Source organism: Spea bombifrons, chromosome 1 (assembly GCF_027358695.1).
Source record: "Spea bombifrons isolate aSpeBom1 chromosome 1, aSpeBom1.2.pri, whole genome shotgun sequence".
Taxonomy (NCBI): Eukaryota; Metazoa; Chordata; class Amphibia; order Anura; family Pelobatidae; genus Spea; species Spea bombifrons.
Window position 1 is genome coordinate 106,215,141 of NC_071087.1, and position 19,019 is coordinate 106,234,159.

Here is a 19,019-nt window from a genome sequence, read left to right on the forward strand (position 1 = left end):
GAAAGTCCTATCAGGCATCATAGCCACCAAGCTACAGGACCACATGGGCAGTACATAAACACAGCTCAGAAGGGTATTGGGTACAACAGTAGATGCTCCAAGTTGGTCATAGACAGAGCAGTCACCCAAGACTCAAAGTCTAGATAGATCAACCTGAGCACTCCCTATATTGACTACAAGAAAGCCTACAATTGTGTGAATGTGTGAATTCCTGGAGCTGTACAAAGTAAACAGGACACTAAGAACCTTCCTCAAGTGTCCATGAAGTGCAGCATATACCAAGATGATGAACTGTCCCTGCTATAGGCTTGAAACCACTCAGTCAGGTAATCACAAGGACTGGATACGGGTGCAAGTTCAAGAATGGAGCTACCATACCGGCCGCTTAGTAGTAAAGAGAAGGAAGATACTTAAGACCGGTGGAGTGGAACTACCAGCAAGGCACATAGTAGACCTACAGACCAGCAATAAGTACCTTGATATCCCACAGTCACATGGGAACCATGATGAGTAGGCAAAGAAGACAGCAAGATCCAAGTACCACGACGGAAAAAGGCAGATCCTGAAGAGCCAGCTCAATCAGAAGAACAAGATCCGAGCAATCAAAACATATCCCCTGCCGGCATAGTGACCTGGCCAAAGGCGGACATTTACCGATGTAAAAACCTGAAAACTCTTTACAGTATATGGAGGTTTCCACCCCAAGTCCAACACCCAGAGACTTTATACCAGCAGTAAAAAGGCAGGCGGGATCTGGTAAGTGTCAAACCCACTGTCTTAGATGAAACCAACAGCATCTGGAAATACATCCGTAAGGTGGCACTCAAAGATGAGCTGCTGAGAGAATGCCTGAACTAGTTACAGACATGGAAAGAAAATCAAGTGGAGGGAGTACTGTGGCATACCAAGACCCTGCATGGAATGTACCATCAGCAAATAGCTAAGGTGGCTGACATTGGGAAATCCTACCAGTGGCTAGACACTGCTGGACTCAGACAACACTGTGGCACTGATAATGACAGCACAAGAGCAGGCATTAAGCACCAGATCCACAGAGGCAGGCATCTACCGCACCAGACAAGAACCAAGGCGAAGATTATGTAGAGAGGCTTTTTTCAGAAGAGGCCCTATAAAGGACAACAAAAAGTAGTATAATTTGAACTTTTTATTTTGAAGTATGCACTTTTATTTTCACAAAGAAACGCTTTCTGTCCATAAAACGCAGATGAGATTGATAGAAATATGCAAAATAACAATTTTTGAAGATAGAAGCAATTGCTAATATACTTTATCAATATATAGAGTTATATAAAGCTGCACAGATTGCCCTCATTTTGAATACCTTTTTAGACAATTAACTACAGCATTAAATATAATCTGAGAACAAAGCTACAATAGAAAGAGTCATTTAAAAATTCAAAACTTTCGAAAAGTAACATTGACTGCTAGAGACTAAGAGTTAACACTTAATATGTGGTGTTGTAAACTCAAACTAAAAGTTTGAATAATATTAACCCTATAAAGTGTATTTCCTTTTTCAAGTGTTCATGTTCATAGTGTGAGTTGATTAAACAATAAAGATGGTGAGTACTAATTTCCAAATATAAAACTTATTTTTTTACTCATATTTATGCTGAAAAAATTAAAAAAGGCTGGATATGTAAAGACTCCTACAAAACACATTGTGTGAGACATGATAGACAATATGCTTTTTGCCATTTTTGCATATATTTGCTCAAACTATGATTCCCCTTTTTCCATGTTTAGTTTACCTAGACAAATTATGTATTATTTTTCAAGGTCAGAAAGCACTTTTTTGTGATACCACTTTTTAATGTAGTCTGTTAATTACAGTGGCAAGAAAAAGTCACGAACCCTTACCTGGTTTTCTGCATTCATTGTTATAGAATGACACAGGCATATTCCTAGGATGCTGCTAGAATAATAATGACTTAATGGTACACAAAACAAAGCAATAATTCATCTCATACCCAGTGAATATCATTATAAAAACACCTAATGCGTGAATATATTGTCTATATATTGCCTAGCCCGACACTACTTCAAAGTACCCAGAATTTGCAGAATCCTATCTAATTTTCATGGCTATATTGCTTACCAAGCAACCTTTTACTCATTTGTGAGTTGAGTCATGCAGTGTACATATTTTTCTACCAAATATCTTCCATTTGTTAAGATTAAATCCATTTGTTCCATTAAATACCAATTCTGTTAGATCAGATTCAAATATAATCTCCCTGTAATATACATATTTAGTGCGCCCATATATTTGCATTTGTTTAACATCTAAAGGAATGTGCACTGTCCTCCACTCCACATACTAATTTATGAGCCCACTAAATACATGGTATCCATCTGTTTATTGTATCTTACATAGGAAATGTAGGATTTCTTTTAAGATTATGCTTGTTTGAATAAAATAGACTAGGAACATATTTACCAAACACTGTATTGTGGCACTTGCACTATTATTTGGATTTTAGCATTGTTAATAAAATGTGAATCAACTTACTGAGTTTATATCGAAATCATTTTCATAATGTACAATTAGTTTACCCATAAATGAACACTCAGTCAACAACTTATACTAAATCCCCATTATGATTTATGAGTTATTTATTTTGCATTTTTGACACTAAAACATAAATATTAATTCTTCCAATATTCCAGACAGCCTAAGCAGAAACATAACATGATGAATGATGTTCCAAATCGAAAGAAAGTTTATTTTACATGCAATAATTACAGATTTTGTTATTCAGAATATCTAATAAAATGATTTTCTAGAATACTAAATATCAAAAATACCTAATGTTTTTCTAGAGATTATTTGTCTACTATGGCATCCCAATCTTTATTAACATTTTTTATTTCTGTTCTGTTTAGTAAAAGTAGTTTACTAATATCAGCTAGTTTAAAATAAAAAGTTTTAAATAAATATATATTTTTCATATGCCCAGCATATCAAATGAGAAGGTGGTGTAAGGTAGGACAGTGTGTCCCCACAGAAGAAAGCCTGTCAGTCTCAGAAGAGTTCTTCGCCCTCCAACCGGATCCCCCTCCGGTTAAGCCTCTTGAGGGAGAGAATGTCACTGGAAACCCCACCATTTTGACAGAAGTATGCCGACGAAGATAGAAGATAAAAGACATAAAGAGAGGGTAAGAGAGAATGAATGAGAGTGAATGTGGGCAACAGACAACAAACCCTGAACTGCTTCAGTGCAGTCTTCCCTACTGAAATTTCTGAGGTTCTCTTGTCCTCCCACCTAACCACCTGCCCCCTTGACAGTATATCCACGCATCTCCTACTATTCCTTTCTGGTGTCCTTACCCCAACCCCAACCAATATATTCAATCTCTCTCTCTCTTTTAAGCACAGTCATAACCATCAATGAGACCATCCCTGATTTTTTGGCTACTTTAACCTATCAGTGATTTATATGTACCCTCCTACACACAGTCACTTCCCACTTTATCTCATCAAAGAGTGCCAATAAAGGTTGTAATTGGGCAAAACAGGTTTTAATGGCTGCAAAACGTGACAAACAAATGGACTTTTCTTACCGAACTTTCTGCAATTTTGCCATTGTCTGTTTTGTCGAAGACCCTCCTCGATTTTTGGAGATTCATGCAAAGCCATAAAAAGGAATCTGAATGCACAATTCTAATATGTTATAATGTCAACATATCAATATCATAATATGTATCAGAAGCACATCTTATGTGTATATGATGGGTGCAGCCAATCACTCCTGTAAGTATCTGTCAAATCTAGTGGAAGCTAATCAGTTGCAAAATAGAAGAGGCTAGTATAGGTTTAATAAGAGAGCAAATAACACAGACATAAAATAAAAGCAAGAACGATATACAAAAGAAATGAAGGAAAACACATTAAAAAGGCAAAAATAAAATCTGTAATCATAATTATCTCACTACTAAAAATTAAAATAAAAACAGTTACCATATTCGTAGGTTGTTTTTTAGGTTGATTTTATTTAAAAAAAAAAAAACACAAAAAGTTCCCATAAAAGTGCAGAAGAGATACTCTGAGAAAACAAATAAAATGATCTACTATTAACTCAAAGAATTCACGGTTGTGTTCTATTCCTTTAATGAAAGTAGCAACTATTTGTGTAAATGTTATTGTAAAATGAATGCATTCATCTTCGATATTTGAGACCTGCTTGTTACCTAAGTAATTATACATTGCTAATTATTGTGGAATTGCCATACATACATATGATTTTTAAGTGTTCAAAAAAGTGTTTTGTTTTAAGATTTCTTGATTATTTCATGTTTCTGACGTGTAGAAAAAAATTATGTATGCTACAGCTTTGTAAAACTTATGCAAATTATCTTTATTAGGAGGAATTTTATATTTTAAGTATGGTTATATAAGAAAATAATTTATGTAATTTGATACCTTGGACATTCTGGTGGGAGAGTAAATTCATTTAAAAAGTTACATTCTCCAACAGGTTGCAAACTACCACATTTTATAACACAACATCATTTTTCCTTTTGAAGGTGGATATTATAGACCAGAATTACCTAAAACAAAACTTTTCAAAACCACACAAAGATACCTAAGAGCTGCAACTTCAGAACAGTCCAGAAATTTGAAATGGTAATAAATATGACATTCTGAAGATCAATAAAATCACATCAGAAGAGTCTGAAACTACCAATATTAAAATTGTGTACAATACAGAGATCACTTTCACCAAAAATGCATTTATGAAAACTAAGAAATCAGGGATGGCCCAAGGGTTTCTAGTGTTCTAACCCAATCTAAGTGTTCGGCACCCCCCAATTATCATTCTACCACAAGGAAGAACATCATGACAGCTTCTACCACCAAAATCTAAGGCTGCCACCTAGTTCACCTATGTGGTAGGACTGGTCATGTTAGTAATGCATGTAGTTTTCAAGGGCTCTTCTAGTAATCACATGATTCTAAACTCGATAACACGTCTCCAGTTCATTGTTTGTTTGCGGTTTATGTACAATATTATGGTTTTGTTGTTTGCTTAGTACCCCTTGCTTAGCAAGAAAAAACTTCCTGTCTCATTGTTCAGTTAAACAATAAGAGTCTTTAGAAAAAATATTCTTTTTGACTCTCGTCGATTGCATTTTGCATACTGATTTCTGTTTTCAGGGTTGTTACTCTTTCTGTCTTGTCCTCATTTTTTGATCCTTTGGCTTCCTTGTTTTTATATGCATTCTTTTGCAGATGGATTTTTACTGCTATAGCACTGACAAAAAGCAGAATGAACACCACAACCGATATTACACCTGTAGACAATTGGACAAAAGAGATGAAAATGTTTATTTTTAATTAAGATGCTGATATGATATATTTTATAGCTAGCAATTTTTTTAAAGCATTACAAAGAAGGACTTTTATTTTTAATAATAAAAGTTTTATTTTTAATAATAAAAGTATGCACTTTCTTACTGAAATTATTGGCTACAATACAACACCTATTTTTATTATAATTGGGAGATAGAAAGTGTTGGTGGAACATTTTGTGACATAAATATGCTCCAAAGGAAGATCTAAATATAGTTTGCATGGGAAATGATTATTTCCCATTTGTTACATATAGAGAAACTAAATTATCAAATCTCAAGATCATGGCGTCACTAGAATGCAATAAGCACAGGCAGTCCTCTCTCTACATTAATTAATCTTACAATATTTCACATTTTAGACCTAATCTCAAGTTACGTCACTTTGTCAATTTACCTTCTAATTAAACACATATCACAAACATAAAACCCCCAAATGAATTTGTAATTTATTGTATGCAGAATCAAACTTCGCTTACATCATTTCACCTTATATCACTTTATCCAGGAATCTAACGTGTTACAAAAATTTTCCATAAGGCAGGCTAGACACTTGCCATGACATAAGGTTTTTATATTCAATTCATTCTATGGGAATAGAAATCTGTGCCAGCATTTACATATTTATTGTAATGGAGCCAGTATTGATGAGGATATATTTTATAGCTCCAACATAGAAAACAGGTGTAAGGTTACATAAGCTTTCAGGACCTCAGCAGTCTCTTTGTCAGTGAAATGGTTTCCATGTTAAGATTAGACCTCTGAGATCCCAAAATTGTGTAACTTTTTCTGTTGACCCAATTAAAGGTATTAATATGAACTAAAGGTTCGATTTTCTTAGCTTAATACAGCTATATCCATTTTTGTATTAGATGTAATAATTTTACTTACCCCAAATGACTGCAGAGTCACTTTTGATAGAATCAACTATTGGATCTTCATCTTTTGGTTTTGAGTGGTCTACAAATAAAAATGGTAATTTATTATGTTACTGATAAATATCACATTATGCAGCTAGTTGTAAATGAATGAGCTTTATTCACTTTACTCTAATTCAAAGATTAGTGTGACATGTTACCTATATAACATTTTGGTAAACGTATATCAACACATATTTATGCCCAATTTTATACTTGTATACAAAATTATTTTTATATTCTTTCTCTACTTAAGCATCAATAAAAATACTATTTTGCTCCAGCATAAGATAATTCACGCTAATGCTTTAAAGTACCTTAAAAATGATCCCTTCACATTTTAAGGAAAATTTGATCCGTTCACTCTGTGAACTAAATTTTTAGCTCTTTAGCTCTCTCTCTTTGTTTTTTTATTTATTATTTGTTTTATTCAGAAAATCACAATGTCTCAGATGTAACGAATGGTATACAGCATTAACTTAATGTGAAACTGTTTCTTTTACACGTTAGAGTAAAAACTAAGAAAAAATAGTAATGGTGCATCTTAGAACTATGAATAGTAAACATGTGCAAATGGACCACAAATGATTCGGACAATTTTTTTGTTGTTCGTTTTTTGGCCCATTCAATGAATACCGTTACCTGCCCATTCGTTTCGGGCAAAAATTGGGGGAGATAAAGAAAGAAGACAGAAGAGACAAGAACAAGAAGATGAGATCGTGGAGAATTTAGCGAGACATTTAGAGAGCCTGAGAGTGAGAGAACGTGAATGGCAATGTGAGATAATTGGGGTGAATATGTCCACAAAATTCAAACTGAGCTTTTTTCGTTTCATGGGAGGTTTTGCATCGTTTTTGGAGGTTTGTACGAATTGAGGAAATATGCAGATTTTGTTAAGTTTGCAATTTGTAGGAATCAAAGTCTAACTAATACAGTATATACAGTATCTCACAAAAGTGAGTACACCCCTCACATTTTTTGTAAATATTTTATTATATCTTTTCATGTGACAACACTGAAGAAATGACACTCTGCTACAATGTGAGTTTTTACTTCCCTTGGTGAAGTGTGGATTTGATTTTATTTAATCATTTCGTGCTTTTTGTATATATTGTGGATTTATTCTTATTTTGGTATTTTTTTTATTATTTGTGTTCTGTGTTTTTTTGTGTCTTATATATATTTGCCTTTTATATAAAATATATATTTATCAGTGATAAAATATGGATTTTTATACCTATATGTTGTCTTAGCACTATCTCTTTTCAGCGCTTGTTATTTTTTTATATACATGCTACAGGTACATTCTGTCCTTGTTTCAGGGGGCAATACCTGCTAACAATTTTGAAGTGGTTTATAGGCTTCTTCCTAATACATGTACTTAAAGCTCTGCTCCTTGCTGCAAACGCTGCCTTTAATGAAAAGACATAGAGCTCCATATTTTGTCGACCTTGGAAGCTGTCGCATATTTAAAGTTTTAGTAAAATGTTCAACATTCTGTATAGATAAAAAACTATGAATGTTACCTGCAAATGAATGGGTCTTTTCACTTAATGCTGAATCCACTCCATTTAATGAACCACAATTGGATCCTGTGATTTGCCCTTTTATTGTTACCCGGGTTAATTTATCATGGAAAAAAATATCTTTCAGAGGGAAAACATGGTTAAAATGCATTGAGGAAAGACAGCCAATAAACCCGGCTGTGCCTGCTTTTATGGTTTCCAGATCTAATCCATTGTTTTCAGCTGCAAAACAAAAACAGGGTAATTATTAGAATAACTTTCTGTAAAATTATTTGGCAGGGTATTCTGCTGTACATTTTACTATAATACATTCTTTTTGTACCCTTTGTCACAACATTTTAACATTTCTGCGGTGCTCGTGTTTAGCTGTAATTTTCTTCTTTCCCATTTACCGAACCCACATAAATTATATTTTTTTTTTCTCAGGACAAGAAGGGCTTTCTTTAGATATCATTATTTTGATTGTATCATATCAATTACTATAAAAAGTATAAAATATGGTAAAAATTTGTTTTTGAAAAAAGGGACTTTTTCTTGAAAAATATCTTACTCATCTATAAAATCTAATAAAAAAACCTGCTAAATATATTCTACTATTCATCCTGAGTTTAGGAATACCCAATGTTTTTATTTTTTCTTGCTGTTTTCTGCAGGGTATGGGGCAATAAGTACAAGTAGGGTTTTGCTATTTCAAAACCATTTTTTCCAAATCTGGTAATTCTTTCCCCATGTGCTATTTTGGGTATCTTCGAAGCTGGCCAATGCAATTTACCCCATCAGACCCAAAAAACTAGACACCCCAGGGTATTTCAGATGCTAGTATTTTAACTCTTTTCATGCACTAATTCTACCACCAGTCTTTGTCAAACTTTGTTTTACTTTTTTTTCCACATGCATTTTACTCCAGGTATGAATTTACAGGTCACTGTCACACAACACCCAAATATGTGTTCACTGAGTACAGTGACACCACCCATGCATGGGTTTGCCTGGCTGTTTGGGGACAAAAGGGCCACATTTGGGGCATGCACATTTTTCAATGTTAAACTTTAACATTTGGTTATCCACTGCCCATGCCCTATTTGGCACATCTTTGAGCCTGGCCAATTCAGTGTGCCCAATAAAACCATATATTTTTAAAAACTATACATGCCAGGGCATTTCAAATGCTGATATTTTAACTATTTGCATGCACACATTTTACCACCAGCCTTTGTCAAAGTTTGCAGTAGTATTTTTTTGTGTGTATTTTTCCCACACATGTTGTACTTTAGGTATAAATTCATAGCTCATGTGATACCCCACATACATGCGTTTGTTGGGTTTGTTTTTTGGGGGCTAAAAGGCCACTTTTGCGATGTGTGCATTTTTCAAATTGGATAGTTTGACATTTAGTTAATTGGGACATTGTTGAACGCGGCAAATTCAATTTACCCCATCAAATCATACATTTTTTAAAGTAGACACCCCATGGCGTTTAACATGCCAGTATTTGAAGTCTTTATATGCGAGAATTGTTTGAAGATATAGCGCTAATTTTAATGGGCATGTGTAGATAACAACTGGACCAAAGAGCAATGAAAGAAGGTGGCCTGGTTTGATGAATTACGTTTTCTTTTACATCACGTGGATATATGTAAATTACTTTGCTGGTAATCTTCTACCTTTATATCATATTTATAACAGTATACAGGTGGTTAACCTTGTCTAGTGTGCGTTGACAGGAGAATGCATATTTTGTGCCAATCTTCATGACTGACATTTAATTAATTCAAATTAATTAATTTCATTGTTAGTGGAACTTTTTTTCTCCAGAAATATCTTTTACAATATTATTACCTTCTCTTATTGTTCTTTAGTACCTGCTATTAAAATGGCTATAGATTATGGACATTGAGGTAGAGATGCATTGTGACTATTTACTCTTAAAAGCTGTGAGAACAATTCACCTGGTTAATTCTATAAAAAAAGTGAGAGAATAATGTACATTGCTTTTCCTCATTTGATTCTTCTAATGTGATTCTGCTTGTATGACGATAAAGCCTTATCCAATTCCCTTATATTAAATCACCAAAATTATCCACTTACCCTATTAGTTCTTCTACTACAACTAAATGTTCAGTTTCATTTTACAGACTCCAGCTGAATATTTAGTGGTATATTATTGCTTCACTAAACGGGAGTTTTTCAATGCATGTACACAATATCAAGTGGCAAGGGAAGCCTGACACCATTTGGTACAGGGGCATGTAAGATATATGGAGCCACTCAACTGTCCCACAGGTAACTGGCACACACAAACACTAACACACACTGACTTTCACAGTGCATCACACAGACATTGCGTTCAGGGCATCTCGCACATGGTGCTAGCTACACTACTGCAGACTCACTTAACATGATATTACATGACCCTATTGACTCCCGGGACTTTTGGACAGCTTTGTTTGGAGAATTAGCATCCCTTGGTCCGACCTTCCTCTGTCAGGTGTTGACCTAAAATTATTTTAATAAACACCATATATAAAAAAATTACATATTTTGTTTACCAAGTCCCTGAAGAATACAGACTGATTTCATATTTCAAGAAAGAGTCAAACTACCCACTGTTGCTAAGCTAAGATGAAATTGTTGGGTTTCCAAACCAAGTATAAGTGATAAGAAGATGATAGCATTTAACCTCACAAAATATTTATCTTGAAAAATAAAGACAAATGAAGTCCTCTTTGGAAAAAAATATCATGTACCAGAATGTCTGATTATAAAATGCATAGATAAGTGAGAAATTAGTGTGATGAGAACTCAGTTGCTCATTTTATAAAAAGTACTAATTTCAGATTATGTTTGAACTCTGAATCTGGCTTGATTGTAACCTATTTAATTAAAAATTCAATATTTTTTGCATACCTGATATTTTACCAAGCATAAGAGACTGGGTTGCAGTTAGATCTATATCTGAAGTGAGGAGGAATTTTACAGTTGCATATTGGTTTACCTAAATAGAATAAAAAAGAAAACATTATGAAAAAAATATATATTTTTAGTTAATCCTCATCAAACGTTTTTTTTTAATAAATATCTATATATAAATACAACTTCAGCACACACATATTTAAATAAGTATTTATACAAACATATACAAATCTCTCCATGTTACTTTAATCAGATGGGTTAATCAACACTTTGAGTTTAACTGAGTTCTTATTTTTTAACACTGGCATTCTTCTATTCTTCTTTATTCTTGCATTATGGAAAAAAATCCCAAGGAAACTAAAATAGATTATCAATCAACATTACAAAAAAAACCTTTATAAAAGTAAATTAATTTTAAATAGTTGTAAATATTTCAGTGCGATCTCTATCAATCGAAATAAAATACGCTTGGTTTATCTAACAGTAAAATCTATTTCATTATTTTGTTAAATTTTATACCTCAACAAAGAGAGTTTCCTCCTTTCTTAAAATCTTTATACGGTGTAGATTACCATCGGCTAAATTTTTTAAATTGATGCTGAAGACATCAGGATCAAGATCACGATCTAGCTTGTATCTTATTTGCAAACTTCCTAAAGGAAGAAAAAAAAAGTATGACTCCAATGTATATGATCAAGTATAGAAATATTTTAGTAAAAAAATATGGATGATCATTATTTTTTATAAATATTATAAACATTACTAAACACCCCCAACTATTTTGCATTTATAAAATACCTAACATATATTGATTTATTTCTAATAATATTTAAATAACTGTTTTATAACATATTTGAGGTTATATATGGGGCGTCTATATGGTGTTATCTATTGGTATAAATACAAATAATTAAGATAGTTCCAAAATTCCAAAAGAGTGTAGTTTTGTGTAGTCTTATTTCATAAGAGTAGCTGAAATGTCATCTTAAATACAAATCAATTGGAATGCATGAAATAGTAAATAATAAGCTTTCAAATTTAAAATGAGAGGTAACGGCATTATTCGGAGATAATTTCAAATGCAGCACTAGTTATTTCATGCAATTCAAGAGTAAAGTGGTAAACATGGATAAGTCACTATAGAAACCAGGGAAATGTTCTTACAGATTATTTCACATTTAGCACCAGATTTTTTTTTTTATCTTTGTAAATGAACTATGTGTTCTTATTCCAGTTTGAACATTAAATATCTACATCGTCCTTATATCATAGGCCTTAAAATCTGTTGTTTAAAATGTGAAAAACACAATTACAAAGCTTCCATAAAAATCAGTTTTTTGAAAAACCTTCTTCGAAATTAAAACAAAAATGCTAAAATGTTGAGTACATGAAAATAAAACATTTAAATTGCTGACATAATTCTACTCAAGCTGTCAAGTAAAAAGAACAAGACTTGTTCACATGTAAATTACACATAGTACAATGGACAAATACAATGAATTTTAAAAATGACTAAGTTAGGGCTTTCTAATAATTTTTGTAATCATTATGTTTCATACAATCTGTGCTCTCACTCCAAGCTTCTTAAGAAGCCAGATATTTTTCACTATAAAACTCTTGAGTTTTCAAATGTTATTAACACTGATTGTAATTTATGAAAAGGAGAAGTCATATATTCCATTCCTGTTAATAAAATACAAAGTAATGTGGCAAAACATTCCTATAATAATTCTTATTAAATGTATTATTATTAAAAACAATGGAGCCATAAAATGTAAAGACTAGAGAATTTGAGAAACAAAATGTAACCTACAAAATAAGAAATCGCACTTTGAGAAAAATATTTATATTCAAAAGGGTTTTATCATTAAACAATATGTTGAACTACTCTAATTATGATCTTAATGCAAATAATAAGGAAAATTGAAAAAAAATATTATTATTACATAATGTTGATTAACACTCAGTACATATTTCTCAAGGGATATTTCCTCTAGTATCAGCTAATAATAGTCGATGCCACTGCAGAAGTGCACAAGCGAGTATTGACATTTTAACAGTAATTGTTAACTGAGGATACTGGCACAATTGATCGTACAACATTTGAAAGTTTGTACTGTCACTGACGCAGAACTCTCATTATCTGCTTGTCTGTGATGACTAACACTTTATTTAAACACAACCTTCCACTTGAGGTCCCGTAGGGCATTGTAGAAGAAATTACTCTAATCCAAAGAGCCAACCTCAGTGTTTTATAGATAAATACATTTTCTCAAATGTGTATTTTTGTTAGGAAATAGAACATGTTTTGTACCATACAGAATACAAAATTATGATCACTCTTATATAATTTAAATAGGAATCAACTATAACATGATAGCATGCTGTTTTCCGGAAGAGTCATTCAAACTCTAGGGATTAACTAGTAAATTCACACCTTTGTACCTGACCATACTACTTACCATTTTTTGTTAATATAATAGAAATGTATTCCTTATTGGCAGAGTTTAAGATAAACAGTAAGCTTGGTGTCTGTGTCGTCCGAAAACTAAATGCAATATTTTCTCTGGTAGTTGAATCTGTGGAAAGGGAAGATGCAGGCAAGCTGTAGTTGTTTGATGTGTTATAATTCTCTTGAAAATTATAGGTCAATGAAGACCCTGCTCCAAATGATGCTGATATTTCTGGAAAAAAAAGTAAAGATTTGTTTTAGTATATATTGTTTATATCGTAAGACTTTTATATCTGCCGTTTTTTGGGTAATCTACAAGTACAATATACTACACTATAATATTAAGAGCTTCCTTAAAGCTACAACAGAATTTGATGACAAATGGTGATGAGTAGAAACACTGTATTATTTTTTTTAATCATCACAGTATATTGTTAAAGTGGTACCAAAACAAAAATGCCAAAATTGTTCATCAAAAAGAAAATATGGCTTACATCGTTATCATTAATATTCTGGACATATTTCCTTCTAGTTAGGACTATCCCCTCTGATATGAATTACACATTATGTCAGGCTATGTGTCTTGCAAGCTGCTGCAGTAGTCTGCATCCAGTTCCCTGTTTGTCAGTGCTTTAGTTTGTGTTTCGTAGTTTCTTAGTATTCTTTCTTCTTATTTTAGGGCTAGTGTTAGGGCTTTCCTAGTTTAAAGTACTGTGAAGTGGTGGCAAGCTTCCAACGTATGGCCATGCAATCAACTAAATCTTCACATGTTTTTGTGTTACATGTTAGAGCTAGCATGTATGTTCCTTTACTATTTTTGTTTTTGTTTCATGCTTTCCTATTTTACTGTTCCTCCTTTTGGTGAGCCACGCCTGCTTGCCATCTGGATCTGTTTCAACACCTATACCATGGAACCAGGCCAAACCATGGATCCTACAGGTCTGGGTTGCACTTTTTCTTGTTTTGTACTTGATGATCACTACTGCAACCTCCCTGCATTCTGGACTCCCACTCACATCAGACCCCCCATGATCCTTACACATGAACACAGGTGGGTATATGTTGAATGAACATAGGCGGCAGAATTCCAGAAATCCAAGATTTTCCTGACATTTTTGCTGAAATTGATTACAATTTTTTATATGTTGCCCTGTTTATCGTAAAACATTTAGCTTTTTGTAGGAAGTAAAACATAAATAAACTAAAGGTGAGTACCAGCCACCTAATTGCCTAGGCAATAACATTTCTTACAAAATGATCAGCATCTTGACATAGTAACATAGTCATTTAGGTTAAAAAAAGACCTAAGTCCACAATTTTTTCAGATTTTCCTACTTAAGAGGAAAAAAAATCCTTCTTGACTCCAAAAGGCAATCAAATTCCTCCTTGGATCGAGACGATCTAAAATATTAATGTTTATTCTATCATGTGTAGCCCTGTATACTCTGCTATTATCCAATATCCAGACCATTTTTGAAGGGCTCCATTGATATTTTAACTAAGTGGATTTAATATACTAGATCATATATGAAAGCACCATTTACTGTGGCTTTGATGTAAATTGTTGTTAACCTTATCTGTTAAAATATATTTATGTTCTCTACATCTTCTGTAATCAATTGTACTCACCATGGTTGTTGCCTAACATTTTTCCATTTACTGGCATGTATTATAAAAATATACATTATTCTCAAGATTGGTCAAAATTACAATTACAATGACCTAATCTTACCATTATTGTTGCTACTAAATTACAGAAGAAAAAAACCTACTGTTAAAGGATCACTGGACAGGCTACAGCTGTATAAGAAAAAGACAAACATTCAATAGATTCATTGAATATACTTCAATAAAAGCACAAACCTTTTTTGCAGAATGAACCAGTATATGCAGAATATTTGCAATCACAGGAAAATCCATTATATTTCTCAATGCATTTTCCACCATTGTGACATAAGCTCCCATAACTACTACAGTGACCAGGGCATCCTGGTTTAATATCTGGAGTCATTTTAGCCCTCTCTTCTAAATCAAGAGGGACGCCATTTAATTTTAAAGAACGGATACATCCTAGGAATCCTTTTTGTCTTGATGCTGTTCCCCCTATGTAGTTAAAAAAAAGACATAAACATTCACAGATGTGATTAACCAGAAAAATATTCTAGTACACAAAGTATTACATAATATACACAACAAATCCTTAAAGGGGAACTGTCGTTGTTGCAGTTTTTTAGGATAAAACAATAATTCATTAAAACAAAGCATAGATATGTTGTTTCAGTTGTAATGGTTTCAGATATTTAAAAAGTACATATTTACATATAATAGGTATGAATTTCATCATTTCATCATTGTATTTCAAAATACAATTATTAGTATAACAGTAAACAAACAAGCTTTTACAATGATTGGATTCGTTTAATTACCATCAGTGTACCTTTTACAGACAAATTTGGCTTCAAAAGGAATATTTTACCTCAACAAGGCAGACTTCAGTGGCAAATACCGTCAAAACCTGTCCTGAACCTCTGTCCCAACCCTTGTGTGGCACTTACCATCCTCCTAAAATATTCTATTTAGCTCCTGACTTGATACTTACTGTATAAATAGGCTGCTATGAGTGAGCAATTATCCTAATGGCAGCAAGGTACAAATCACCAAGAGATTCAAATGAGTACACTGGCAATCAGTCTGTGCTCAGGATGCTTAATTGTGATTTCAGGCTAACTCCTGACAATGTGTCAGTGGTACCTTGGGTACTGACTTTTGGCTTGCCTTCTGAACAGGTTAACGTGCCATCAAACTAAAAAGCCAGTCTGCAGGGTGTTTGTGTGTGAGACATAGATCTTTCTTATTTGAAGCAGATGACAGTGCCTATAGTCTTCTATTATATTTAACCTTTTCTTTTCTTGCATTGTTTGGTAAGCAATTGGTTTACTCCTTTAACATTTATTAAAATGTAACAGCCATATGTAACAATCTACAGAATATTATAGCAGTGTAGCATTCATTTCATTCACTTAATTAAATGTCACAGATTTGGCACTTCTGAGTCTCAAATTATTTGATTTGCCTTCTCGAGGATTTCCAGTTTACAACTAGCACTCAACCCAGCAAATTTAATTAATTTGAAAGAATGCCAATTAATTCTGTATTCCTCTTCCCTGATTCCTTTTCCAACAGCTGCTGCATATAAAAAGAGATGTTTGATCTGTAATCTATCCCTAACATTTTATACCCTTTGTAATGATGTATCGAAAAAGTCTTGAATGTAAAGTTTATGTTTTATCATTAAACTGAGAAAGTAATAAAGGATATTCATGAAAGAAAGAACTGAAAAATTCTAATTAACAAAAAATAGGCTCTTGCATTCTCTGACATTCAAATTCCCCAATACATAAATGAACTGAGTTATTTGAAGCGATAGGAAGAATGGTGTCAATAGAGACTATGTTTTAATGTGGTACAAAATGTAACAGCATGGTTCCATTAATTAACAAAATAGTGCCCCACTCACAAGAAATACTTAACTACTCATTAATATATAAAATGGTAATTGTCAACTCAAAGGTGGCAAATGATTTCAACACATATGCAATTAGCAATCATTTAGTAAATGCACAAGGGCACTGAGATGTCATAATTAGGAGAGCTTAAAAAAATCTAGTGATCCTATATTATTTTAGAGTATGTTTTATAAAACAGCTTAGTGAAGGAGCCTTACTGCTGGACAAAGGAGACAGATAGCAATTGCTTGTAACATTTTCTGCAGTCTAAAAATAAATATTGATCTCTATGGCTGCATCTGGCTTCCAGATTATATTTGCCAAGCACTCATTATCTGTTTGCCAAACCCTCCGTGATATAACTCCTGGGCAAACTACAGAGGAAAAGTGGCCCTGGCACTTTAATGCCAGTGGCCACTAGATGATGTACATTGGCTGCATGCCATGCTATTGATTGGAGGACTGAGGTGAACTGACTACCACGGTCTGAAGTGATGGCTTTGGGATGTCCGTGGAGCTGGAAAATGTCTCTGATCAAGAGGGTAACTGTCTGAGCAGCACTGGGTAGTTTCTTGGTCCTGAACTGTAAGGAAATAGCATTTAGCAAACAAATAGGAACACAACTCGGCACAATAACTGAGCACTGAGCTCAGTATCATTAATGTTTTCCTGTATAATTCCTGTATAATTCCCAATGAGGCTAAATACGTCCCTAGGGAACAGATGGATGGATTGTGATTCCTCAACCAAGGAAGGCAATTTATATCATAATGTTGTTTATGACTATTTTCCATAGTGCACTGGGATTCGTAGGAATTTCAATTTTAACAGCATTTCCCAATTGTGTTAATTTGTACAGATCTCCAATAACGACGAGGGACCCCAACACAGCAAACAAAAATAAAGCAAAAAGCTCTGAATTTTCGTTTAAATTTGTTTTTATCACTCACCCTCATTCACTCCTTAATGCTCTTTTAAACTCTCACTCACGTTCTCTCACTCTCTTATACTCTCTCTGTGCCATCTGCTTCTGTGTCCCTGTCTCCCTGCCATGCATCTCTGCTTCCTCTCTTGTATCTTCTTGTTCTTCTGTCTTCTTCTTTGTCTGCTGCTCCAAAAGGTCTTCTTTCTTCATCCACTGGACATGGCCTCCCGATGAACTTTGCAGAACTCCACAGACTGACCAGAATAATGCAGATTCCCAGAGAAAGAGAGTTGCCAAAACACTTCTCATTCTCTATGAATTTGTGTTCATTTACTTTTGCAAAAGCGCAGTGCCTCAGAGCACACTCTCTCCACTGTTCCTTCATTTGGGGAAGAGGGTTTACCTGGAAGCTCCAACCTTTTGCAGATTTATGTTTTTCTGATGTTTGCATATAGGCATGGCTAGATCAAAAGGTTTGTACCGTTCAAACCATGGAAAAACAAGAGAAAAGTATATTTAACTGAGAATTTAACTGCAAGATTTCAAGACCAAGTTTTATGGCAAGAGCTGAATCCATAAAGCAACCACTGGCTCTGGAATCTATCATAACGTTAGATGTATGGTGCTGGTGATTCCAATGTAGTGACAGCAGTGGCGACTCTAGAAACAATATATAGGGGGGGCACACAAGATACCACAGTCAAACTTGGGGGTGCATTCATAATTTCCAAAAGTAATGTGCTATGGAATTATACTTTTGCGATCATTCAACATGGGAAGCCTGAAGCCACAATTGAGTGCGACTTATCCTTGAAATAAATATTATAACACAATAAATAACTTTTCCACTAAATGATTTCAGGGCCTTGAACGTTTTGTCCCCTGAAGTCCCTAACAACTTCAGGAGGGCATTTTATCTCTGGATAAATATAAATTAAATAATTCCTACTGTAAGTTAGGTGCCAGGAAACAGATGACCAAACACACACACCAACACAGTCTCTGTCACACCAACACCCAGACACACACACACCAGGACAGGCTCTGCCACACAGACACCCACACACATCAGGACAGGCTCTGCCACACCCACATCCAAACACACACACACCAGGACAGGCTCTGACACACTGACACCCAAACACACACCCTAGGACAGGCTCTGCCACACTGACAACTGAACACACACACCAGGACAGGCTCTGCCACACCAACACCCAAACACACACCAGGACAGGCTCTGCCACACCAACACCTATACACACACACCCGAGGACAGGCTCTGCTACACTGATAACCAAAAACACACAAACAGCAGGACACAATCTACGTCACAGACGTCTACATCAGGATGGATTTTTCACACTGCATTGTCGTTTATACCCCCCTTAGTGTTTTTGCCCCTTG

General features: G+C 34.2%; 1 protein-coding gene across 1 annotated transcript in view; it reads right to left on the reverse strand.

Annotated features, from left to right (window-relative positions):
* Nucleotides 1-4,515: 4,515 nt before the first annotated feature.
* Nucleotides 4,516-19,019, reverse strand: part of CNTNAP4 (contactin associated protein family member 4) — a 143,152-nt gene continuing 128,648 nt past the window's right edge. Inside the window, exons 18-24 of the mRNA XM_053467680.1 lie at nt 15,045-15,284; nt 13,192-13,413; nt 11,249-11,382; nt 10,724-10,811; nt 7,817-8,038; nt 6,265-6,333; nt 4,516-5,316 (exon numbers count right to left, since the gene is read on the reverse strand). Coding sequence (XP_053323655.1) covers nt 5,117-5,316; nt 6,265-6,333; nt 7,817-8,038; nt 10,724-10,811; nt 11,249-11,382; nt 13,192-13,413; nt 15,045-15,284 — 1,175 coding nt within the window. The 3' untranslated portion in view covers nt 4,516-5,116. The remainder of the gene's footprint in view (nt 5,317-6,264; nt 6,334-7,816; nt 8,039-10,723; nt 10,812-11,248; nt 11,383-13,191; nt 13,414-15,044; nt 15,285-19,019) is intronic.